Here is a 27912-nt window from a genome sequence, read left to right as displayed (position 1 = left end):
TTGCACATGAACTCCATATATTTCTCCTTCTGAATTCTGTTTCCAGTTCTTTTGTGATGGTATTTCTATACTTTGCTTTTGCTAATATTCAATGTTATAAAAAGCTTGCTACAAAATTGTCTTGACTACTGTAAGGACAGTGTTTTGTTTTTAATATTCCAGCAAAAACATTTCTATTGCAAAAATGATTGTAATTAAAATGTGAGCCATGTGTTTTCCATGGCTGTAACGGAAATTTCATCATAATTGTGTGGTTGCTTAAAGTTTTGCATTAAAACGAAAATATCAACATAATTGTGTCATGGCTTTAAGTTTTGCAATAAAACAAATATTTCAACATGGTAAATTTCAACATATTTGTGTCATTGGTTTAACTTTAAAGCAGAAAAAACAAAAGTAAAAGCTCATTTTATTGCAACACTTTATAGTACCAAAGCCATCCTACCCACCCATGTGTCCTTATTAGTGGAACACTTAGTTAAGATGTTGCATGCAACTATCTATATTGAAATAAATCACGTCCATATATAGATGGCCGTACATCAACTTCATGCATAACTAGGATATACTATTATATTGTTGGTGAAAAAACAAGGTTGCATACAATGGCCTTTCATAATTATGTTAATGGCAATTTTTCCCAAGTGTACAATACCGCCAGGAACTTTGGGTTGTTTTATGTGAAGAAGCTATCCCGCTAGCATAATGAACATGGGTGGTTCTACTCTGGTGCCTATTCATTCCTGTAACAATACAAGGAAGGACTCCTGTGACCTTCCTCCACCAGTAAAGCTGGAAAGTCATATATGACCCAACCTGAATCAAACTAAACCAAAGTTTTTGAGGAGTTTTTGTTCTCTTTATAGTTACTACAATCCATTTTGCTTTTGCCTGCTTTTCACTTCTTGGCTTTTAACCCCTTGAATGGCTACCTAATTCATAAAAGGAGATAAAAATAGGGACATATATCTTTACATTGCTGAAAAAATATATTGCATCTTAATAATATGTTGCTTAATCTTTTGAGGTATTTATTTGCATTATAGAGGGTTTAAAACTTTTTATTTACATTCTCAAAATATTATACATGTAAATAATGAATTTAATAAACAAGACAATTTAAACTTACTAATTGAACATGACTACTACATAATAAATAAACAGTTTTAGTCATTTACTGTATAAACTTTGTAATACTGCAGGCGCAGGCTGGTCTGGATCCATGCTGGTCGCAAACCCATTATGTTGGTTTTGTCATGGCGTGGCTCAAATACTAATTCTTACAAAGATTGAATGTTCACTTTAGACTAATCCTTTTACCCAGTTATATGTTGTATACTTCCCATCACTTGTTGCCTAGACAACTCACCTCACAATCTGAGTACTAAAATGATAGAGTTTTTCACCTCTTACTGCATGACTTAAGCCCTGCTGAATTTCATAATTGGACTTGTCCAGTTCCCATTTTTGAAACTATCCATTTTCAATTTTAGGAAGATAAGTATGAAAAATTTAAAGATACACATGTACTAACAGTCAATAGTAAAGGTCGTGGTTGGACTGCACTGAATTGTAGGCTTTTGTGCAGTCTAGTATGACTTTATACCACTTGCCCCTCACCGCTGTTGGTTCAAAGCTCGACATGGACTTTGAATTCATTCATGTGAGGAAGTTATCCAGCTAGCTTATGGAAAACGCTTGTGGTTCTACTCAGGTGCCCTTTCGTGCCTGAAATAATGCAAGGAAGGGCACCTGAGGTCTTTCTCCACCAGTAAAGCTGGAAAGTCGGCATATGACCTAAACTGTGTCGGTGTGAGGTAAAACTCAACCAAAACAAAACAAAAAATGAAAAAAAAGTGACTATACTGGTGGCAAGGGTTTATCCATATTTAGTTCCAGCAGGGTAATGGTTAAAGCTGTAATTTTCACCATGTGTATTAAGTAATAGATATTCACTTTTCACCACATAGTCCCCCCTTTTCTTCTCACAGGATCTTCAAGATCAGTTCAAGCCTAGAGATGAGGTATTAGAACATGAACATATACGTCATCTATCTGAGGCGTCCAGTAGAGATAGCAGGGCCGAGGACCATGTGGTATAATCATAAATTTTTTCCAGTATTTTTTTTCTCCGACACAAAGTCTTCTTTAAATCATTATATAATACATACAGATACTACCTTATTCAATGAACTAATTTTCATTAATTGTTGTGTATCAAACATAATTTTCTACTGTTCAAATTGGTGCTAGAAAATTCTGTCTTAACAGCCCTAATGAAAGACAAGTTGCATGCCTTTTAAAATAACGACATTACCATGCACATACATTTTATTAATGAATTGTGTGCTTTGGATGAAATCATTTGAAATTGTACATTCTTATTCTACTACATGTATAAGAAGTAAGTGTGAAATAGAAGTACTAGTTTCCATAATTTCTCTTTGAAATCAAATTCGAATATCTAGTTCTTGGGTAATTGTTTAGCAGAAAGTTGGCGCTTGTTACACTCAAGCCAGATATTCAGGCCTGTATCATTAATTGGTGTAAGATTCTTATATAATATATGTATTATCTTTTGGATTCAGTGATATTTGCTTATTTACAGGATCTCGATGAGTCAAGTGTCGAAGATGATGTGGAGGAACATGAAGCTGAAATTTCTGAAGAGCTTTTGGCAGGGGAGGCAACTCCATTGTCAATGCCATCTGCTGCAGGTATGAAAACTCTAAATTTAAATGATTTTAAGGTTATCTTCCATAGGATTTTCTTGTAATACTGCAAAATATTCTATTTACATGATATTTATGAAATATACCTTTATAAGTTTTGTTTATACAAATTTATTTTAGTTTGATTGTGTTGGAAGCTATAAGTTTATTGAAACACTCTTGAATCCGTTCCTGGAACCAACCAGTACTAAGCAATGAGTGTAAAGTTTCTTGCTCAAGGAAACAACGGTTTCCCCCTGACAGGGTTGAACCCACGCAGTCAGCTATAAATACTTAGATTACAAGTCTGACGCATTAAGCACTCGGCCACTCCGCCACTCTCAACAACTCGGCCAGACTGCCACTCTTTTAATTCTTTCAGAGTAAAACTACTTTGAATATTTATTTTAAGAAGCTATTTTAATTCTTACAGAAGAACTAACTTTGAATCTTTAATTTGAAGAACAACTTTTTTCTTACAGAAGAACCACTTTTGGTATCTGTTTTGAGAAAAAAAAAAATTTCTAACCAAAGCACTTCTTTGAATGTTTACAGATTCAGACACTACAGACAGTTCACCGGATGAAGGAGAAAGTAAACCAGTCGTAGAGGTGTTTGATTTACAGGAGTCCAGTCCTGATGACATCTCCCCTGACATGGAATCGCAGGCATTGTTTGTTAAGTTGAAAGAGGTGAGTGACAGGGCTGTAGTATTTAAATTGAATATGCAAGAAAATCTGAATGTTATTCCAAACATAATTGTGAAGTACAGATTTTATGTTATTCCAAATATGTCAATGAATTACATATTTTATTTTAATCCAAATATGTCAATGAATTACATATTTTATTTAAATCCAAATATGTCAATGAATTACAGATTTTATGTTATTCCAAACATTTCAATGAATTACAGATTTAATGCTATTCCAAACATGTCAATACATTACAGATTTTATGTTATTCCAAACATTTCAATGAATTACAGATTTAATGCTATTCCAAACATGTCAATACATTACAGATTTTATGTTATTTCAAACATGTCAATGAATTACAGATTTTATGTTATTCCAAACATGCCAATACATTACAGATTTAATATTAATCCAAACATGTCAATGAATTACAGAATTTATGTTATTCCAGACATGTCAGTCCATTACAGAATTAATATAATTTTAAATTTTACATAACTCAAACATGGATTTTGGCCCCTTTTGAAATGACAAAATTCTTCAATAAAAATCATTATACAGACTCTTGTTTAACTATCAAGCACTGAGAATAGTTGAGTGCGCTATCTTACTGACAGCTCTTGTTTTCAATGTTGTATTACATAAGTAGCTGAAAGTTAATTTTTTTATAAATTAAAGGCTCAGTGTAAGAATGCTGTATTAGAAGCTGAGATAACTAAGCTTAAAGCTAAGCTTGTTGTGTTAGAGAATAATGAAGCTCAGAAGAAACAGTATGAGAAGAAGAATGAAGAGATGGCGTCTCGACTGAGAGAGATGGAAAAATCTCTAACTAATGCTAGAAAAGAGATTAATCATTATCAGGTAAGGTGGAATAGGAGAGATTGTTCAATAAATTGAATATGTTTCTTTAATATCATATATATCTATACTTTGACCTATTAAAGATGTACGTCAGTGCTATATATCATATATTTATTTCTTTCAGTTGTTTGTAACCTAAATTTTAAATTTAATGTAAAAGTATAGGATGGCAGATATTATAAATTCTATATTTTTTATGATCTATAAACGACTTGCCCTTGACGGGGTTTGAACCCATGCGGCTAGCGATCATTAGATTACTAGTCTGATGCGTTAGCCACTCAGCCATGCTGCCACTAAATTGGACATTTGTCAATTTCAGTTTCACTTTAATAACTAAAATTTCTGCTATGATCTTTTATTTATTTGCATTTACAACTATTCGAGCAGTGTTTCAAAGACTTTGTTACCATCATGATCTTGATTAATTTTACTGTTTCCACTTTTTGGAGAAATTGCATTGACTTCTTTAATGATATTGTCTTAATCTATGTGAAATGATGACCTTGACCTAATTTTATGCATAAACCTTGTGTATATATAATGACCTTGACCTTTGCTCTATTTATAGGACATGATGGAGGGATCACAAGGCCAGTATATTGCTTTAGAGAAGAAGTTGAAAGCTGAATATGTCGCATTGGAGAAAAAGTATCATAAGGCCAAAAAACTGATAAAAGAATATCAGCAAAGGTGAGTTTATTTGTTTGTGTTTTATATCACACCAACATTGTAAAGGTCATGTTTCTATTTCACCTTTACTCGTGGAAGAAGACCTCTGGTGCCCTGTCGTGCCCATTCATAATTTTTAGGAAAAATTTCGAAATATGCATTGACTGAAAGGGAAACATCTGGGAAAATGTTTGACTGAATGGGAAACAACTGGGTAAAGGTTTGACTGAATAAGACACATCTGGGTAAAGGTTCGACTGAATGGGTAACATCTGGGTAAAGGTTTGACTGAATTAGAAACATCTGAGTAAAGGTTTGACTGAATAGAAAACAACTGGGTAAGGGTTTGACTGAATAAGAAACATCTGGGTAAAGGTTTAACTTTGTAGGAAATCTCAGGGTAAAAGTTTGACTGAATAGGAAATGGCTAGGTAAAGGTCACAAAAACGTCACAGAGAAAATACTGTTGAGAATTAAATAAAATGTGTATAAATTGAATAAAATCTTTGATGATACTACAGATGAGTTGTTAAATAAGTTAAAACTGTACAGATTCGAGAGTGTTTCAATAAGCTTCTAGCTCCCAACACAATTGAACTAAAATAAATTTGTTTAAACTAAAACTGTATGGGAAAAAAGTTTAAACAGACTAATATTACACTACATGATCTGGTTTACAGGGAGAAGGATTTTATAGCTGAGAGAGAATCTTTACTACAACAACAATCAGAGAAAGATCAGCAGTATGATGCCTTAGTCAAGTCATTAAAAGACAGGGTAAATTATCTTTTTTTGTTGCTTTAATTTTTACGTGATAATTGTAAGGCCATCAGCCATCAAGTCATAAAGGGTAGAAAGTTCTTTAACCCTTATCACACTAAATATCTGAAATGGACTGGTCCATGTTTCAATCTGGACAAAACCATTCATCAGTTTTAGGGAAAATTTCAAAATATGTAATAACTGAATAGCAAAGAGTACAGACCATGATCAGACAGCACAAATGCTCGACTGATCTTGGTCTGCACTGGTCACATGGATTACCTGTATAATCAGTTGCCTATAGCAAGGTAAGGATAAACATTTGGTTAAGTGTAATATATTTGTTCATTGATATATCTTGATTGTAGGGTCTTAGATGTATTTTGTTAAATTCGTTAATATTTAAGATTTCTTTTCAGGTAGCTAAATTTCATTAGCAGAAGATATATAATTATCTATTAATTGAACAGTTTTGTTTAAAAGACTTTGGTGCAGAAATATTTCTGCTGTTTCTTACTGATTAAGTTGAACTTTTCAGCCATGTGTGTGACTTAATTGAAAATAAATAATGTTAAGTGATGGGCTAAGATTTTGAATTATATGATTTTGTCTTTTATCATGCAGATTTTCCACCTAGAGGGGGAGCTAGGGGAGGCACTATTGATTTATATGATTTCATTTTATATCATGCAGATTTTCCACTTAGAGGGGGAGTTAGGGGAGGCACAGAAAGCAGCTGGGCTACCAGTGCAGTTACCACCTAAGGAGCAAACACATTCAATAGAGGCCACAGTTGTGCCAAGTGTTAGTTTAGCAGTCAAGTCAGCCCCTAAAACCCATGGTAATTGTAATTTTTTTCAAGAAAATCAGATTTTGGGCTATTGAAATTGTATTTCATACATTTGATTTGAAATTGAGAAAAATAAACATTAAAAAAGCTTCAGTTTTTGAATTGAAAAAGGGCATTTTTAACATGAGGATGGGTAAAAATCCTGTAAGAATCTGTAGGTGTAATAATAGATTTTTTAATTGGAAAAAGGGCATTGGAAAATATGTAAAACGAGGATTCGGTAAAAATCCTTTAAGAATCTGTAGATGTAATAATGGTTATTTCAGATTCGGGTAGTCCTGTAATGAGTCCGCTGGCAGATCGGGACTCTATCTCGTCAGAAAGTGATATATCCTCTGCTGACCCTAATTCTTCTACTAGTCCAGGTCAGTATCTAAATACATGTAATGTTGAAAGAGAGATATTTGACTGCAAGCTTCTTACATAATTATCTTTACTTTCAAGGAATGAGTTTTTGTTTCACATTGACACACATATATTATATGATACCAGTTTCATTTTTCATTTGATTTGAGCCAGACCTGTGACTTAAACTAGCATTTCTCTAGATTCATGATGAAAAAATACTTAAAATGTATTTAAAAGTAAAATTTTGCGAAGTGAACTAAGAATGTACATATTGAAAGCAACACTTTCAATCCATGTAAATCACTAAAAAGAGGTCAAAATGTGCAAAAAATAACCCTTACTGTGTATATATTAAGTCATGCAGTAGAAATTTGGATGAATAATACTGCAAAATCAGTCATTTATTGCACATAACATGTAAATCATAACTTCAGTCTTGCATCTTTTTATTACTTTTCCTAAAAAATTTTATTTTCTTAAAATGTTATTAAATTTTACTACGGTTAAAAAAAAACGTTTGATTTTCTTGAAATATTTTGGCTCATCTGGAGACATGCATTTTTAGCTCGACTATACGAAGTATATGGAGAGCTGTCCTACTCGCCCCGGCGTCGGCGTCCGCGTCCAGATTTTAGATTAAAGTTTTGGTGCAGTAAAATATTTTTCACTATAACTTTGTCATTTCTTAAGGTATCAACTTCAAACTTCAAATATATGTTCCTTATCATCAACCACATCTTATGTGACAAGGTTCATTACTCTAGCACCAATATTTTCAGATTTATCTCCCCTTAAACTTAGAATTTTCCTTAAAAAATACTATTTTTTACTGTTACTTCTTTATTTCTTAAGGGATCAACCTCATACTTCAAATATATGTACCTTATCATCATCCCAATCTTATGTGACAAGGGTTATAACTCTAGCACAAATATTTTCAGATTTATCTCCCCTTGAACTTAGAATTTTCCTCAAAAAGTACTATTTCTTACTGTTTCTTCTTTATTTCTTAAGGATCAACCTCATACTTCAAATTATTTTACATTATCATCATCTTCATCTTATGTGACAAGGTTCATAACTCTAGCACCAATATTTTCAGATTTATCTCCCTTTGAACTTAGAATTTTCCATAAAAAAATATTATTTTTACTGTTACTTTTATATTTCTAAAGGGATCAACTTCATACTTCAAATATATTTACGTTATCCTCATCCACATCTTATGTGACAAGGTTCATAACTCTAGCACCAATATTGCAAGAATTATCTCCCCATAAACTTAGATTTTTTTACTAGAAAAATTTTATTTTTTATTATAACTTTTTTATTTTTAAAGGTATCTACCTCAAACTTCAAATACTTATTCCTTATCATCAATTACATTTTATGTGACAATGTTCATAACTCTTGAAGCAATATTTACAGATTTATCTCTCTTTGAACTTAGGATTTTCTTTAAGAAATACAATAACTTCTTTATTTTTTAAGGTATCTACTTCAAACTTCAAATATATATTTCTTATCATTACACAAATGTTGTGTGACAAGGTCCATAACTCTAGCATGACTATTTCTAGAATTACTCCCCTTGATCTTTGAATTTATGTTAACAAATATTATTTTTTTACTAAAACTTAATACATAATTATACATAATTGATTTTCCTTTCATAGTTTTGTCCTCCTTACTGCGTCCAGTATTTCATTAGTCGAGCTTCGCTGTCTCCTGTGACAGCTCTTGTTATAAATTGGCACAATTTTGAAGTATAAGGGCCTTGTATGCCTGATTAAGGGCCATCATTACCTTCTTGTTTGATTTTGAAAACTGCAGAAACTAGCCAAGAACCAGTGTAAAATCAAAACTAGAAACAGATCTTTTAAACAAAATAAAAAAAAACAAGGTTTATATTAATGTAAAATTTATTATTTACTTACAGCAATTGATGCTAAAATGAAGCCTGAAAGTGCACTTATATTTGAATCAGTACCAACTCCGAAACTTCTGGATACCTCAGTGAACAAAGCTAAAGCCCAGCTAGCTGCCAATTCTCAACGACGACCTCCAACAAAACAGAGGTCAAAGGTTAGTTCTTAAAGCAAGGTTCATATATACATGTACTTTTATTTTCCATTATTCATTCAGGCCTTTTTCTTTTTCTTTAAGTATAACTTATAAGTATTTTGTAAGTATATTAATCCATACTTTATTACGATCATTTTAATTTTTGTAACTGAACCAGGTGCAATAAATTGTAAATATAAATTTAATGGAACAATTGGTTATGGCATATCATCTGTAAAAATATATGATCAGCAAAACAAATATCATAGAATGGTATTTAGAATTTTCATTTGTTACTTTATTTACTCAGTCACAGGACAGTGAGGAGATGATTGAAGCTATTTCAGATAGCAAGCCGGAAAGCGGCCTAGAAACCTGGATAAAACATGACAGGTGGGAACCAGTTCTCTTTCTAAATTTATCTCCCTTGTTTTCTAGACTGTCTGTCTTCACATAGCAATTTCCCTTCTAGTAGATGATGGCAGGGTTCTTATTCTGTCTTTTTCGGTGGTCAACATTTTTAAAGGGAAATTTGATAATATGAAATAAAGATTTTGTGCTTAAGTAAAATATAGGTAAGGTTTCATGTAGGAGTTCACAGAAACTTGTTTCTGATTTATGTACTTACATTATTCATTTTTTGACCGAACTTGTTATTACAGACTCCTGAACAGTCATTATTTTTACTCATGAATTAAAAAAGAGAAAAAACTAAAATCTCTATTGTAGTTATGTAATTATTTCAGAATAGGATCATTTTATCACAGAAACTCTAAATGTTAATACATTGATGAAGTACATTTGTATAATGTTAGCTCATTGGATGTGTCAAGCCAATATAAATGTTGTAAATCATATACAATGTAGGTCATAATAGTGTATGACACCAATTTAAAATTATCCAGCCTCTACATGTGTAGGTTATGAAAACTTTTTTAGCACCACAAAGGGCAGTGGCAACATTTTTTATAACCTTTATGAATTCACCTTGAAAAGTTGTACCCGTCACATAACATAAAATTTGTAATTTAAATAAATGAGCACTGCAATTGGAACTTGAAAGTTTGTATGAAGATTAATGTCTGTCTGTCTTTCCCTTCCCATCATGCACATATTGGGTCAGAGGTCAAGGTCACTGTGACCTGGTCAAGGTCACTGAGACCTTTGAGATTAAAAACTTAAATTTGGTCATGTATTGAAATATTTTGCTCTTGTTAACTACTAGCCAACACTAGAAAAAGTGGAGTATTCTTTCATCTTTTGTTTACAAACTGCCTTTGCAGCTTCATGTGAAATTATTACATGTATGTACTATAGTTAAATAACTTTCCAAAAATCTTTGTTAGCTTTTCCATTGTCACAGCCTTCATTTGCATATACAGTCACTTATTAAATTTACTTCATTAATTCATTGAAACCTAAGAACTTGTTCTTTTTTATTCTTAAAATATAGGACAGCAGAATTTGTTTTGAGTTTAGATGTGTAAGTTTTGCTAGTCAGAGTTGATTTGTTATATGTATTCTTTATTCAGACATCTCATTGGTTAATAATTGCATCTGGTACTTTGGATTTTAAATTTTCAGCCAATAGAAATCTCTGTTATATTCCAATTCCAATTAGGGGTTGGGAATATTAACTTTGTGCCTTTTTTACAAGTATAAAAATTGTTTTAATTTGAAGATTTAATGATTGTAATAAAGATGATGTGTCGAATAAGGTGAATAGTCACAAGTTATCACATAATAGGTAAATGTTTAGATGAATGGATTTATATTATTTTTTCTGAACATGCTAGTATCACAAATTTTGTGTAAATGTCACCAAAATTGTATCAAATGTTATCACAAAATTATATCAATATCACATTTGGGTCAATGTCATTGTAGTTGGGTCAATGCTATCACTATTATGTCCATCCCATTATATTTAGGTCAGTGTCAACAACATTGGGTCATTGTCATTACAATTGGCCCGATTTCATTATAATTGAGTCAATGTCAGCAATATTGGGTCAATGTCAACAATATTGGGTCAATTTCATAAATTGCTCAATGTCATAATGGGGTTTATGTCAACAGTATAAGGTCAATGTCATTATAAATGGGTCAGTTGCAATTTACAATTGGGTCAGTATGTCGACAGTATTAGGTCAATGTCATTATAATTGGTATAAAACAGAGAGAGTAATATTTGCATCCAATTGGTAAATAGTAATTAGACTTTGCAAGTATTTATTGGTTTTAATACATGTTATATATTGTTAAAAATAGTTAAATTAGTTAAAAGTTAATTTAAAATAGTGAATCATTCTTAGAGACAGGTTTAATTGTAAAGGATTATTAATTTGTTGATTTTTCAACAATTAATTTAGGGTACAAGAACATTAATTTTTGAATACCATATTAATGTTTATTTTTGCCTTTGTTTAGAGTTTTTGTTGTTTAAAAAGTGCTCTGTATTTAGTTTTATCTCATATGCTAAAGAAAAACTTAATAAAATATAACAAATGGATTAATAAAATATAACAAAAGGATTTTAATCTGAGTGTTTTAAACAAGAATTATTAGTAGAAAAAATGCTTTGATAGTTTTGAAAAATAACATTAGATTTGTCTTAGGATCATCAATATGTTAGATTTACATTACATAATTTTAAGATAGAAGTTTTTTCTGCTTTGCATTAAAAATGTACCTTAAGCATACATGTCATGTTTCTAAAATGTTGGTAATTGGGTGATTGTGTGTTTGGGAGGCGGGGCTTAAAGCTGTGAAGGTCAAATAGCATGATATTACAATCATATGTAAACAGTTTTCTCAAAGTAACAAGATAGATTCATCATTGTATAGAAATATTTATTCGATATTGAAGAACCTATTATTTTTATCCCTTGACTTGCTGAATTTATATAAATGGAAATTGTCCAGCTTTGAATTTGAAACCTTACATTCAACTGATAAGCCAGCTGGCTTGGCTCTCTACTGGAAGCAAAGGCTGGTCATTTTAGGCTGCTGCAGGTCAAGGGTTCATTATTGGTTTAAATTGCATCTGAAAGTTTACTTATTATAGTAAAATAAAAGAAAAGGGTAGGAAAAAATGTATTTTAAGCAAATATTTCTTTAACCAATATATTTGTTTTACTTTATGTGACCAATTAATGAAAGAAAAATATTATGAATAATGGTTATTTGATAACATTGTGAGCTTCACTGTATTATGTTTTATGCAAATAAATGTTGTAATATCTGGAAATTCTTCTTTAAATTATGTGATTTTCTAATGTTGAATATATTTCCAGTCTTCTTTATTTTCGCATTTTACTATTTTTTAAGTGCAGAGCTGTATAAATCATTTATGTAACTTTATAAACTATGGTCAAGCTTAAAATGTTTAGTTTGCTATTTGATGGCTTTCACATTTTGTTCACACAATTCATGCGTTTTTGCACTGTGTTTTTTGTTTTGGGGCTTTGAAGTGCTCATTGCTTAAATTTCAGTGACAACACAGTAAAAAAGAGTGATGTTAGAAAAAGAAAAGCACAGCAAAATGAATCCCATACCCCACCCCCAGTTTCGGAAAGCCCTCCTATAATAGCAGAAGCCCAGCCTAAAATGTCTGAGGCTCCGCCTTCTAAAGAATCATTCCCTGCCCCTCCTCCACCTCCTGCCGGCCCACCTGAGCTGCCTGACCAATCAGAGGACTCGGAAACTCAAAGAGAAAGGTAACAGTAAAGACGACTGCACAGCTTTTGTATGTCAAAATATATGTATCCATGTTTCATAACATGAAATAGTTGATAACAATATAGTTCATGTTACTAAAAATAGCAGGTATTTTGGTGACGAGTAACACATTGCTTTTATTCGTTCCCCTTTGTAGCATTTCATTAAGCTTTGTTCATTTGTATGTCTGTTATAATAATTGTTACTTTACTTAATAATGCATGTTTTATTAAAGTTTGCCCATGTTTGTATTAAACTCGTATTTAATTGCTTGAAATTGCTGTGCTATGTAATATTTAAGTTCTTGCTTTGTGTTGAATGTAATCCAATTTAGTCTTAAAAACTTTAACCCCCTCTCCCCATATACATATAGTTTAAGTCTGAATTCCCTCTCAATTCTGAATTATATATTACTAACAATATGTTTTATAATCTCTTGTATATTGATGTGTACATTGTATATTTTGCTGTCCCTAACATTTGGCTAGTTTAGGAGTAAAAAGAAATTTCATCATTCCTTCATTTATATCAACACTGATACATTTATTTTTGCTCCATGCAAGATGATTTTAAGAAATTAACAAGAATGTGTAACACCAATTGGAGATAAAATCATAAGAAATCAACAAAAATGTGTTGGAACAACCTGACAGTTTGTCATAAAACCATAGATTGTATCTATGAAGGGAATGGTTGAGAACTATTGTTACATGATTTAGGCAGCATTTGTGACATATTGCAATTTGGAAATGAGAAGCAAGCTAGGGGTGACTAATATTATTGAGTTTTATCAGTATGTTCATTTTAATTTGCCTCACCCACCATCCTACCTTACTCTAGTAGTTGAATTGAATATAACAAATGGTATTTCCTGATTTAGAATTTCAGCATCGCTTTAATATAGAATCTAGTCTCGGCCATTATTTCATGTTTTGAGAAGACGATTATTTCCAGTAAATTTTATTATGCTGCATATCAGTAACAAGTTTAATTTTCATTATTATATGATCTAAATATAGCTACAATCTCATTGGTCCAAACAGTAGTCAACAGAACTTTTTATAAAATCATATTCACTGGGTCAATATGTCCTCTGCCGGTGAATATCACATCATATTCAATGGCTCTCTAGTTAATAATTGTATAATATATCATTGGCTAGATTTTTATTTAGGTGTGCTAAATTTTGGGTTTAAGATTTTCATCACTTTAGATTAATTTTCTGTTGTTCTATTTATATACTTTGGATTAAAGGTTATTTAATTGTTTTATATTATCTAGAAGTAACAGTGAATCTGGCGAGTCTTCTTCTACCTTGTCTCAAACTTCCTACGACCCGTCACGGCCTACGTTTCGTAACAAAGATTCCGAGATTCCCGGGCTTGATGCGGTTTCCACGGACACGACTGGAACAAACGATACTGCAGAAACTTCTGAATCCTCATCATCGGCAAATAAACGATCGAAAGGTATGATTTGAATTTTACTGTTTGGGGCATGAGGATGTTATTTGTTCGCTAAAATCATTGCAGTATAATGTAAAATAAATGTTGTTATATATATAAACATTGTAATATTATGATGGTTTGCTTGTAAATTTTGGATTAACAGAAAACTGATCTCAATGGTAGGATCATCGTGCACCTTCTGAATGCTCCCACTCGGACCATTTTCCGTAGAAAATTCGTCAACTTTAGATAATTTACTATGAATGTTTTGTTAAGGTGTGTATAAAGTACAAAATACATTACCTTTGAGTTGAAGGATTTTCTACACACAAAAAATGGTTCGAGGCGGAGCATTCAGCAGGTGTGCAATGACGTATGCTATGACGTAGTTTCCTACTATGGGATCCAGCAACACTGAATATGACTCGGCTGGGATATCTTCGTACATTATTGTGCTGATATACATATGTATATAATGCTTATATCATTGCTTATATTTATATTGAATGATGAATTAATGGTAAAATTGTTATGGAATGAAAAATTAAAATTATCAATAGCATGTTATGTTAAATGATAAAATTAATATGAAAGTTATAGAATTTTTGTACTTTGTCAATTTTTCAGTGTGTATAACATTTTTACAATTCAGTTGCTTATATTCATATGAATAAAAGTGTTGTGTTACTTGTAAGTGTATTGCTTACTCTTTCTTTTTGGATCCATGTAATAAAAGGCAGCAGTGTATTCATGTACCTGATCAATTTTTAAGCTTGAAAAAAAAATTGAAAAAAAAATAGATATTGAATATACATTGTATATTACGGTGGCACAGAGGTGCGCACATGAGAATTAAGTTGTGCACAAGAGATAGCTAAGTCGTGAGCACAAGTTAGTACCACGTGAGCACTGCATAGTATCCTGTGTGCTTGACATAGTGACTTGTGCCCATGGCTTAATCATCTCTTGGGCACATGTCACCTTTGTGCCACCATAGAATATGCTTTGTAAGAGGGTAAATAATTGTATTTTTTAAAACATATATATGTTTGTAGGAAATTTTTCAAATTGTTTTTTTTATAATGATAAATTGTTTTTCACAAAAAAGATTTTATAATAATTATCTTAAAACAGAGTACAATATGTCTGTAGGAAAGATAGAACATTATCTATTCTAACTAGATTAATGATTTATTTATTATCTCCCTTTATGCAGACTTTACATCTGTCCATGTGTCCGCATTATTTGGCCGAATGGATTTTACAACCTTCAGTAAGGTTTTTTATGTATGATTGTACACTCGGTGTTTTTCATTGTTTTTTGTTCGTCATACTTATGATTGACCATGATTGACCTATCGTCATCACTCTTTATTATTCTTTTGTTGATCAGTCTGGGTTTTAAATTCACCTGAACTTTTAAGTTATATTTTTAAGATTGTTTATAGTTGGATGTTGATCTTTCTAAAATCACTACAATACTTAAAGCCAAGGTCACGTCACAAATACAGTTTTCATATTTCTACACTTCAGTTATAGTTGTAGTTCAAGTCAAGCATTGTGCATGTATTTCAAGTATAGATAGTACTTTTAGAAAGGCACCAAAAGTGCATATGTAAAAGAGATACTTCTGTTTGAGTTCTTCAACATGAATGCATGTTAGAGTTAGCTTGCGTTGAAAGCATTTCCTTGCCTAAGTTTTACATCTTAACATATTGGGTCGGAATGAAATTTTTTTCACCCTCCACCCCCTTCCTCCTTTTTTATATGCCCGAAAGAATTTCGGACATATTATGTTATACCCCCTGGCGTCCGTCCATCCGTCCGTCCGTCCGTTAGCAATTTGGTTTCCGGAGCATAACTTAAGTTCCATTTGGCCCACAATATTCAAACTTCATAGGATGATTGTCCATATTGGGTAGAAGACCCCTATTGATTTTGGGGTCATAAGGTCAAAGGTCAAGGTCACTATGACCTTAAAACTGAAAACAGTTTCCGGAGCATAACTTAAGTTCCATTTGGCCTACAGTGTTCAAACTTCATAGGATGATTGTCCATATTGGGTAGAAGACCCCTATTGATTTTGGGGTCACAAGGTCAAGGTCACTATTACTTAGAAATTGAAAACAGTTTCTTGAGCATAACTTAAGTTCCATTTAGCCCACAATATTCAAGGACAAGGTCACTATTACCTTAAAACTGAAAACAGTTTTCGGAACATAATTTAAGTATCATTTGGCCTACTGTGTTTAAACTTCATAGTATGATTGTCCATATTGGGAAGAAGACCCCTAATGATTTTGGGGTCACAAGGTCAAAGGTCAAGGTCACTTTTACCTTAGAATTGAAAACAGTTTCTGGGGCATAACTTAAAGTTCAATTTGGACCACAATATTGAAACTTCAAAGGAGGATTATATTTTAAAGAAGTAATACTTTATTTTACTCCCATGTCTTACAAATGCTTCATCTTTACTAAAAAAAAAAAAATCACTTTCGGGCATATAATGCTCCGCCTAGCGGTGCTCTTGTTGTTAGGTGCATGAATTTGTGGGTATTTTTTTCAAACACATTTTTATTTTAGAATTTCAAAATGGGCCCTTTCTTAGTTGATTTTTTTGTTGATTTTTTACATATACGTATATTAATTATTAAATAAAATTATTCAGAAGTAATTATCCAATTTTCTTGATAATTTTTTTTAAAGAAAAGTGAAATTGATTGACATTTAGAAGTTTTAAAAAGATTGTGTAATTTTCAAGATTTTTATTTTTTTTGTTGTCAAAATTTAGTTTAAACAAATTTATTTTAGTTTGATTGTGTTGGAAGCCATAAGCTTATTGTTGTCAATATTTACTGATAAGTGCATGATGATGATGGTAGACATATTTTAGAAAGAAAAGTAGAGAAATTATCTCATCAGTTTGCATATAGATCATTGCTGGTTATATGATTCATGTAAAATATCTAGAGCAGTGCAGAATGTATTATAAATGTAACAACTGGAAGAATTTGAGGGAATTGGCAGAATTTGAGGGGGCATTGGGAAAATTTGGGGGAGAATTTCAGGAAATTTGAGGGAATTGGGAGAACTTGAGGGGGAATTGAAGAACATTGGAGAATTTGAGGGAATTTGGAGAACTTATGGGAATTGAGAGAAATTGAGGGAATTTGAACAATTTGTGGGAATTTGGAGAACTTGAGGGCATTGATAGAATGTGAGGGAATTGGAAGGATTTGAGGGAATTGGGAGAAAGTTTTGCAAAATGTTACCTTTATACAGGGAACATAATTTTACATTCAAATCTAAAAGGCCATACTTTACAAAGCTTCATGCTTGGCAGTTTTGGCTATATAATTATTTTTCTTTGACAATTTTTTTTTATCACAATTGTTGGGCTGTGTTACACAGCAAATTATTTATGTGATAAGGATACAGTTTTTGTTCAAAAACTTATTTCTATTTCTAGCAGACAGATAATCTAAAATATGTTTTGACAGTTTGTCAATATTTAATAATAATCTGTACTGCTCTGAAATGCATAAACTTATTTGACTGATTGAATGTTGTTTTTGTTGTAGTTATTACTAATCTGTTGAACTAACCCACTTTATACGCTACAGGGCTTTTACCCAAACTGCCTTTCAAATTTGGTGGGAGTGACAGAGATAAGGGGGGCGGAGTTATGCTTGTTTCACAACGCTCTATTGGTGCAGATGACCCTGTCTCCTCAGGTGAAGGGGGAATAACTCTTATTTCTAAAAAGAAAATAGACACTGGACTAGATTTTGATGGTAAGCTAAATATTTTGAATTGGACTTCAGAATTTTTTCTTTTATTGGGTTTTTTTTCTGGTGTTCTATGGAGACTGTAAGTGGCTATATCTCACAAATTTCTCTCTTTTTCTCTACTTACAAACATTATTATTCAGAGAACAGATGTTTAAACATTAACAGACAGGAGTTTAGGGTTAGGGTTTTTAAAACCTTAGTTGTGCTTCTAACAGGGTTCCCACGCTGTCCGGGAAAACGGGAAATGTCCGTGAATTTGAAAACAGGAGCTCCCGGCCTTGAAAAGTCCGGGAATTAGTGTTGATACATAAAAAAGTCCGGGAAGGTACGGGAATTAGTCTGGTAAAGGGGAGGTAAATCAAACAACCAAAATGGCGGTCTTAGCACAGTATATTGACTTCTGCATCTTGAATGTTGATGTTTTTTCGATTTACAAGTGTTTTGGGAGGCCAAGTTTGACATTTATGAGATTTAACATTTATTTTCTGGTTACTATGGCGGTTTTGTTTGGAAAATGTTATAAGACAGTCACAAATCGACCACAAGTTTGCTTGATTGGCCCGTGCTAAGAAACATGAAAGCTCACAGGTCTGGTTGTTTCCTTGGGCAATTTGTTTAACCTTATTGCTCACAACCATGCTAAAAGCCAAAGGTAAATCAATATAAAATAAACAATAGTATTACATACATGAACTATTGTCAAGGCAGAGCACAGCCAGTTGGCCACACCATATTTGGGTAGCAAGAAATACCCAAATATTAGCCAAAATATACTAAAAATGAATGTGTTATACTAAAAAAAATGCTGTTTTAATCATGAATACAATATACACTTTCACTAAGATGTAATCGAACATACCCAAAATTTCATTTTTGAACCAAAATATACCCAAATACAGTATACTCCATGAAAACTATTAAATAAAAAAAATAATACGAATGAACTTGTATGAAATTACAACAAAATTATACCCTTCAAATTTAAATGTAGACAACAAATCTCATATCTTGTAAGTACATTTGTCTATTCATTAATGAACCTAACAGTTAGAAAAGCAAATGTCACTTTTTTTTCTTACAACATCTGAACTGCCAATTTCAACGGAATGAATGAAAGTAATAGTTGGCTAAGTCACATTATTTTGAAAATATCAATTCATTTTCTCATTAAAATCTATATTGTATACAAACCAAAATGAATATTGCTATAATTGTGTGTGCTTGGGTATTTTGTGCTGCTGCCATATTTTGTAGAACCCGTAGCACTGGCTTAAGCAGAGTACAACATTTAAACATGAAAGTTGTGAAATTTTTAATGTAGAAACACCTGCAGGCAGTTTTCATATACCCTTCAGTGTGACATGCTTTTGCCATTCTATGCACCTAAGTGGACTGAGGTCAAATGTGAGGTTACTTATTAAGTACTATAAATATCTTGTAAAAAAAGTGATCCCTTGGAAGCATTAAAAACACCAAAATTACATGAAAATTGCAGACAACCTGCAACAGTTGCTGTCACAAAGTACATTTCATTACTTATAGACACTGAATGTATTTCTTAGATAGAGTTAGATTTATGTCATGAACTACATGTATTTTATTGTTATTAAATGTTGTTTTAAACATTACCATGAAAATATTCATAGGACAAAAAAATCGAATAGCTTGAACTTCAATCTTCTAAAAAGTCCTTAAAAAATCAAAAAAGGTCCTTGATAAGTCCTGGAAAAGTCCTTAAATTTTCAAAATATCTAAGAGTGGGAACCCTGTTCTAAGCAAATGGCTAAGAGTAAAAACCAAAACAGGTAGGAAAAGAAAAACTGGTGACACCCCAAACCAGTGATGAGCCGTTGTATTTTCTTCTTTTGTTATATTTGAATTTATAAGGACTTCGGTAAAAAAAAATTTATTTGTAACACCCTTAAGAATTAACTATAAGGAGATATTAATGTTCAAATAGCATTTTAAACCAGGTGCTTTATGTAAACTATCTTATTAATTAGTTTAGTCAAACAAAGTTTGTAAAAGGTACAAATGTTTCTCAAATCAATACCAATCATTTTAATCAATCAGGTTGTAGTTTGGTTATTTGCTGCAATTTTAAAATAAAAACATGTTCTCATGTGGGAGTTACGGACATCCATTGCCAAGTTGTAAAGACGGTTGACATTGTATTTATTGCCTCCTTACGCGTAGGTTTGAATCATTTTTAAAGGCTTTAGATATTTTCAAGTCGTGACGCTTTCTGGTTAACATTTAACAGGTTATTCAAAGCCCCGCTTTTGCCTGAAATTATGTGGGGGAACCACCTGGGGTTTTCCTCTGGGCTTTCCTAAAGTCAACAACAATTACTGTAGGAGTGTTAATTAGAATAGATACGGTATAATGAATGGCTTGGAATATAAGCATGTGGATTGAAATTATCCATTAAATTTTATACTAACTGCATGAATTGCATGTCAATCCAGCTAGATAACTTTATAAACATCAGTTGATATAACTAACACTATTATCTGAAGAATTAACTTTAGAAAAAAATAATTTGTTTTGAAAATGATTTAAATAGTTTTTTAATTATCCTTATATAGCAGGGGCCATAACTCAGTTAATTTCAGTGAAATACAAACATTTCACACATCATCATTTTCATTATAATGTCATTTATGTTTAAGGTTGTATAATAATGATTTACTTATAATAATAATTGTATTTTATTTGTATCTTATTTGATAATATAAAGTTTTAATTCAAATTCATGAGAAGAAATCAAAAGGAGTGAATATATTTTAGATTATATGACTGTGAATAAAGTACGTACAAGTTGTATTAGATTGAAAAATATGGAAATCGTGTAAAGGAAATAAAGTATCGACACTTTCATTTTATTTTATTTCGTAATTAGTTATAATCATGAAATATATTGTATTTATCTATTTATAGAAGCTGTTCTTAAAATAGCTTAATGTGTAATATATATATATTTTTAAGGTGCTTACGTAAAAAGAGTCGTTAACTGTTAAATTTTTCTGTTTTTGGAAAAGATAAAAAGGTTAAAAAAGAGAAAGCTGCAGTAAAAGGTATTTTACAGAAAATATAGGCAGAAATTAACATGATTACCATAATGAGTATAATAAAATGCACCATTTTGCTCCTAGATTGCACTTTTTATAAGAAAAAAAAATACTGTGACCTAATTTTTAGCTTGAGTATTTGGAAGGATAGACACAGAGCTGTTGAACTCACGAAGGCATCAGTTTCACACTTTGGTTAAGTTTTTGCGTGCAAACAAATATCTCCTAAGGGATTCTAAAGAAATATGTTGAAACTTCACACACTTATTTTGGAGTATGATAGGAAGGAGGTCACTGTCACAGGCCCATAACTCTAACATAGGGTGTGACAACATAATGGCCTTTTTATACGCCCGTTTGAAAAACGGGACGTATTATGGGAACGCCCCTGGCGGGCGGGCGGGCGGTCGGGCGGGCGGCGTCCAATTTTGTCCGGAGCATATCTCCTACATGTATGGAGGGATTTTAATGAAACTTCATAGAAATGTTCACCACTATAAGGAGCAGTGTCGCGCACATGAACCAGGTCTCTAGGTCAAAGGTCAAGGTCACACTTGGAGCTCATTGAAAAATGCTTGTCCGGAGCAAAACTTCCACATGTATAGAGGGATTTCAATATTACTTGGCACAAATGTTCACCATTGTGAGGCGGAGTGTCGCGTGCAAGATTCAGGTCCTTGCGGCCAAGGTCAAGGTCACACATAGAGGTCAAAGTTCAGATAAAAATATGAAGATGTGTATATGGACCATTTAGTCATCATTTATTGAGGAATTGTAACACAAATGGTCATTATCAAGACTATGGCTGTGATACATATAATTTAGGTCAATATATACAAGGTCAAGGTCACTAAAGATGATGAAATATCCAGATTTTGTCTGGAGCATATCTCCTACATGTATGGAGGGATTTTAATGAAATTTCATAGAAATGTTCACCATAATGAGAAGCCATGTCACGCACATGAACTAGGTCTCTAGGTCAAAGGTCAAGGTCACACTTAGAGCTCATTGAAAAACGCTTGTCCGGAGCAAAACTTCCACATGCATAGAGGGATTTCAATATAACTTGGCACAAATGTTCACCATTGTGAGGCGGAGTGTCGCGCACAAAATTCAGGTCCTTGCAGCCAAGGTCAAGGTCACACATAGAGGTCAAAGTTTAGATAAAAATATGAAGATGTGTATAGGGACGATTTAATCATCATTTATTGAGGGATTGTAACACAAATGGTCATTATCATGACTACGGCTGTGACACATGTACTTTAGGTCAATATATGCAAGGTCAAGGTCACTAAAGATGGTGAAATATCCAGATTTTGTCTGGAGCATTTCTCCTACATGTATGGAAGAATTTTTATAATACTTTATGGAAATGTTCACCACCATGATATGTATTGCTCCATGCATGATCCAGGTCTCCAGGTTAAAGGTCAAGGTCACACTTAGAGCTCATTGAAAAACGCTTGTCCGGAGCAAAACTTCTACATTCATAGGGGGATTTCAATATAACTTGGCACAAATGTTCACCATTGTGAGGCTGAGTGTCGCACGCAAAATTCAGATCCCTGCGACCAAAGTCAATGTTACACATAGAGGTCAAAGTTCAGATAAAAATTTGAAGATGTGTATAGGGACCATTTAGTCATCATTTTTTGATCGATTGTAGCACAAATGGTAACTATCATGACTACAGGTGTGACACATTTAATTTAGGTTAATATTTGCAAGGTCAAGGTCACTGGAGATGATTAAATATCCAGATGTTGTCCGGAGCATATTTTCTACATGCATGGAGGAATTTTAATGTTACTTTATAGAATTGTTCACCACCATGAGACGTAGTGCCCTGCACATGAACCAAGTCTCTAGGTCAAAGGTGAAGGTCACAGTTAGAGCTCATAGAAAAACGCTTGTCTGGAGCAAAACTTCTACATGCATAGAGGGATTTCAATATAATTTGGCACAAATGTTCATCATTGTGAGGCTGAGTGCCGTGCATAAAATTCAGGTCCCTGCGACCAAGGTCAAGGTCACACATCCTGTGCATATCTTCCCTACTGATTTGTTTTAAGGTTCATTTAACAACACAGTACCAAGAATAAAAACTTGCTTGCTAGATAACACTTATCCATAATGCCCCCATCTCCATCTAAAGCTTTCGTAAACGGGCGTATTTTGTGACTATGGCACCCTTGTTGAACTTGCAAATTCTACATTATTCATGCTATTGTTTTACTATCAAGTTCTGAGAATAGTCAAGCACACTATTCGACCAACAGTTTATTATAAAGTGCAGGAATTTCAAAAGAAATTTATATACCGTCCCCTTCGTGCAATTACGTAATAAGTTCTTCTAAATTTAATTGCAGTTAAATTATTCAGTTATTGCACTAAGGTGACAATACTACATGTATACTTAGTAGCAGGCAGTCTTTAGTTTGGTTGCACTTGGCAAACTACATCTTCCATATTTTGCTTTGCATATACAGTAGAACTTCGGTAAGCCGAAGTTGAAGGGACTTGCGTAAAAACTTCGACACATCGGGACTTCGACTCATAAATCGCTCTCAATTCCATGGCAAAATTTCGACCCGTGACTAGTCTATAACGAAACCTATTTCATGTTTTTTTTCAATCATTAATCTGATATTCACATTTTACAATGATAAATATAGCATGTTAAATAACGTTTTTCACGGCTTATTATTTGGACTACCCGTTGACGTATACAATAGAGTTACAAAAGGCGTAACAATACGAAAGGGCGATAACATAACCAACTTATAGTATATATTTCGCGTGTTATTCTCACGCGACACCGGGTCAAGGAATGTAATCAAATGAAAGTAGTTCTTACTGTTTACTTTCAAATACCACTACGGCAATTAAAATAGTAACGATTAAAGCATTTTATCACATATTTTATCGCAAACAAAGGCTGTTTGAACACACGACTGTGTAATTAACACCTGTCACACAAGTTGATTGGAAATCGTCTTCGCAGCCAGATAAGGTGTGAAAAATGTCGAGATCGACACATCGAAAAATTCGACACATAAAATCTCGACTCATAAATAGGTTTTTATAAGAAATATATAGGGGGAAAAGTCGGGACTTTAATTTTTCTTCGACACATCGAGAAAATCGACTTATCGAAGTTCGACTCATAGAAGTTCTACTGTATATGTACTAGCCATCCTATCGTACTTTTACATTTTAAGGACACTTTCTAGAAACAATTATTTATAGATTTTAGACCTAATTTTAGACATAATAAAATTAAATACAGTAGAACTTATTTAAGTTGAAGTTTAAGATAATTCCATAAAAAAAACTTCAAAACATAGAGACTTAAACACATGTATAGTGCCGAGTTTACAGTCAAAATCTCAAATTTTAGATTCAGAAGTTTACAAAAATCATTAAAGGCATAACCAAAGGAAACAACAGTTATTTAACTAAAGAATTTTTATTTAAAAAAAAAAATCATAAGATTTCCAACTAGGTAACAGAAGTTTGTGCTTCTCTGGTGCCAGATTTTGCTCATAATTATAAAGTAATGCTGAAATAAGATCTCGTCGTTGTAGGTTTTCAAATGTGATACTACTACTGTACACTTCCATTTACATGTATCTGTATTTATATACCGTATGAATAATTTCACTGTATCACTGGGGCTTCCACTTCGCCCTGTTCTAAGGATTGTTTGTAAAATAACAAAAAAATTACAGAAATTGTAGAGTATGTTACGTATATATTTCAGGTGCTAGTACAATTAGTGATTCATCATCGGGGTATATGGTTGGAGAGATGGAGCAAACGTCATACAGTTTCTCAGGAACACCTGCTAATGAGGTACCCCTTCTGTTGTTATATAAGTTTAATATATATAAACTCTTTCTTCAAAAAACATCATGGCCGAGTGGATAAGGGTGTTGAGTTTATACTACTTACCTGGCACTGTTGTGAGTTGGAATCTTGCCAGGGACTTTAGATTCTTTCATATGAGGAAGCTATCCAACTAGTTTACACAGAACATCAGTGGTTCTACTTTGGCGCCCATCGGCATTCAGATCTAAAATAATGCACAGAAGGGCACCTGAGGTCTTCCAGTACAAGTAAAGCTGGAAAGTCATATGATCTCTACTGCAATGTAAATCCCAAACAAAAAAAGTTTTTTAGGATAACACAATTTGATTTAAAACTTTATTCCTTATTTTTCAAATTTTATGATAAAAAAATATTTTGTACATAATGAATTGGTACATAAAATTGTATTGTGCGATGTGCTAAAATTTATTTTTCCACCAATTTTCAGGATCATCCCTCACAGCCAGGTCATCATACATTAAACCAGTTTAGTTCCGGTCAAATAACAGAGTGGAACAATGAGAATGTACGTCACTGGTTGATTGGTATAGAGATGGAAAGATACGCTCCATTATTCACAGAAAAGTCTGTAACCGGACCTCAACTCGTTGCCATGGATTCTAACAAATTAAAGGTACTGTACATATTTTCTAAATCAATGTGCTTCTATTTTCAAGTCTTGACATTGATGAACACAGTTTAAAGTTTTTTTTACGTAAATTTATGGTGGCCATTAGCGTCCATTTTAATTTTTCCCCGCAACTAAAGACAGACATATATAATTGTTAATTACAGGCTTTAGGTGTGACTGTTGCTAAAGATAGAGAATATTTGAAGAAGAAAGTGAAAGAGCTGAAGCTTGTACTAGAAAAGGAACGTAAACAAATGGAGAGAGAAAGAAAACAAATGGAAAAAGAACAAAAACAGAGAGAAAAAGAACAAAAGAAATTATCTAAGAAGAAGTGAACAAGCATGGACCGTCGATTTCGTTCATAAAACAGATTGATATTTTGACATAACACAATCATGTGATACATACAGAAGAGGACATTGTAATCATTCATTTATATATATATATATACATGTATATATGCATACATTTAGTAGGTACATGATTTATAAGGTGATATTTTCTAGGTAGTAAAAATGCACAAAATTGGAAAAAAACTGTACGATATACAGTTTAGACATTGTCATTTTGTAAAAAAAAAAGTAGTGCTGGCACAAATAGTTAATGGACATGTGACCATGTCATGTGACCTTTTTGGGTTATTTTTAGTAAATTTCATAACACTGCAATTCAGGTGCCTGTTCGTAAGGAAGCAATCTTTTACTGGTTACATTTATTTTTGTGTGTGTTTTTTTTCCGCAGGTGCTATTTCATGCACCTATTCAACACACTATTTGATATGACATTTATGCACGATTAATTAAATGATTATCGTTGTGGATTAGTTTTAGCTTGACTATTTGAAGAAAAGGGAGAGCTATTGTACTGGCCCTGTTGTCGACATCACTGTTTAACTTTGGTTCAGTTTTTACGTGCAAGTTAGTATCTCCAAAACTACTGATGGATATAGGTCGAAACTTTACACGCCTGTTCTCTGTGATTATCTTACATGATAGGCATAGCTTCCATAACTCTGACGTGCCTTTTTACAGAGTTATGTCCCATTTCTTATAGTTAACCACTGAGAATAGTCGAGCAAGCTGTTTCCACGGGCAGCTCTTGTTTATTTCATAAAATCCTCGTCGTACTATACATGTATATACAAATAATATCAGGTGCTCTTTACCTGATTACAAATATGTTGTGTCACCTTAGTGCAGTAATGGGTTAAGTCCTTCTAAATTTAAATAGGAGTTAACCAGTTATTGCACTAAGGTGATGCATTTAGTGAATATTTGTGAAAACTAGACTATTTTATATATATGTGTGTGCACTTTAATATACTGTTGATTTATTTTTTACAGGTGCTATTTATATATTCACCTGATAAAAAAAGCAGTATAAGTGCTCCAGAGTTATCTTTTCCTTCATTTATTAAAGTTGGTGCACAGATATTGGACCAAGTTTTTATTATTTTATAGTGCTGTTGTCAAATTAAAATTTTTTTTATAAAAAAACACTAATGAAAAATATAATTTTTGCAGTGTTTATTTAAAATAAGGACAGAATATTATGTGTTAAAAATAATAAATTTATTCATTATTGCATACTCAAAAGCATTAAAATCAAAAACAGATATATTTCTGTTAAATTCACATTTTTATTTTTTATAAAAAAAAAAAAATAAAAACAACCCAACTCATTGTTCAATGAATATAGACTTTCCACATTGACATGTAACAGTGCGTATGATATTTTCAAGAACAAAAAATATTCGCTGGAAAAAAAAATCTAATTTAAAAGTATGTGTAAATATAAGGCTTAAGATGTTAATATTTTTCGAGTATGAAAAAAAAATATATTGACATACTTAACGAATTTACAAATGCTGAAAGCTTAATAATTTTTAGAGATAAATAGAATTGTGGCATAACCTTGTCACTTTTCAACTGAACAACAAATATTTCTCTAAATGGTTTGTCATTCTTGGACACTACTTGTTTTCAATGAAATTATTTTTGAAGCATTATTAGGTCACATCACGTAAAAGTGAAGTTATGTACACCCACCTGCCGAATGGCAATTTAGTGGTTTGATACCACAATTTTAAAATTTGAATTTATTTTGAACTGCAGATGTATAAATTAAAAAGAAAGTATTGCTAATTGTTATGCCCTTGTGCCAATGAAATTTCAATTTCGTTTTTTTTTTTAATAGCTTTTATTTGTAAATGAATACATTACTTTTCATTGATTTTTATGAATAAAATCAGTGATATAGATTTACTCAATTTTTGTCAGAAATAAATAAATTTGTACTAATTGGTTAAACATTTTGTTAAAAAATGGCATATTCAAGCAAACATACAGCTTCACAGCTTGTTATATGAGTTAGGGGAGAAAAAAAACAGTTTTTGAGTGTATTTGAAGT

At 32.3% G+C, this 27912-nt stretch overlaps 1 protein-coding gene across 12 annotated transcripts in view; it reads left to right on the top strand.

Annotated features, from left to right (window-relative positions):
* Positions 1-27681, top strand: part of LOC132757650 (neurabin-1-like) — a 100611-nt gene extending 72930 nt beyond the window's left edge. For 8 of the 12 annotated variants that reach the window (XM_060748987.1, XM_060748984.1, XM_060748980.1 and 5 more), the window contains 18 exons: positions 1992-2096; positions 2609-2717; positions 3267-3403; positions 4088-4270; positions 4842-4963; positions 5623-5719; positions 6398-6545; positions 6821-6919; positions 8842-8987; positions 9277-9359; positions 10420-10449; positions 12461-12685; positions 13968-14155; positions 17758-17928; positions 20967-21002; positions 24766-24857; positions 25321-25506; positions 25668-27681. In XM_060748987.1, coding sequence (XP_060604970.1) covers positions 1992-2096; positions 2609-2717; positions 3267-3403; positions 4088-4270; positions 4842-4963; positions 5623-5719; positions 6398-6545; positions 6821-6919; positions 8842-8987; positions 9277-9359; positions 10420-10449; positions 12461-12685; positions 13968-14155; positions 17758-17928; positions 20967-21002; positions 24766-24857; positions 25321-25506; positions 25668-25838 — 2328 coding nt within the window. In that variant the 3' untranslated portion in view covers positions 25839-27681. The remainder of the gene's footprint in view (positions 1-1991; positions 2097-2608; positions 2718-3266; positions 3404-4087; positions 4271-4841; positions 4964-5622; positions 5720-6397; positions 6546-6820; positions 6920-8841; positions 8988-9276; positions 9360-10419; positions 10450-12460; positions 12686-13967; positions 14156-17757; positions 17929-20966; positions 21003-24765; positions 24858-25320; positions 25507-25667) is intronic. The other 4 variants (XM_060748985.1, XM_060748986.1, XM_060748991.1 and 1 more) reach the window with 4 other exon arrangements.
* The last annotated feature ends 231 nt before the right edge of the window (positions 27682-27912 follow it).

Source organism: Ruditapes philippinarum, unplaced genomic scaffold (assembly GCF_026571515.1).
Source record: "Ruditapes philippinarum isolate M1 unplaced genomic scaffold, ASM2657151v2 ctg3585_1_1_1_1, whole genome shotgun sequence".
In the NCBI taxonomy this organism is placed as follows: Eukaryota; Metazoa; Mollusca; class Bivalvia; order Venerida; family Veneridae; genus Ruditapes; species Ruditapes philippinarum.
Note: the sequence above shows the minus strand (reverse complement) of the source record. Positions and strands in the feature narration are given on the sequence as shown.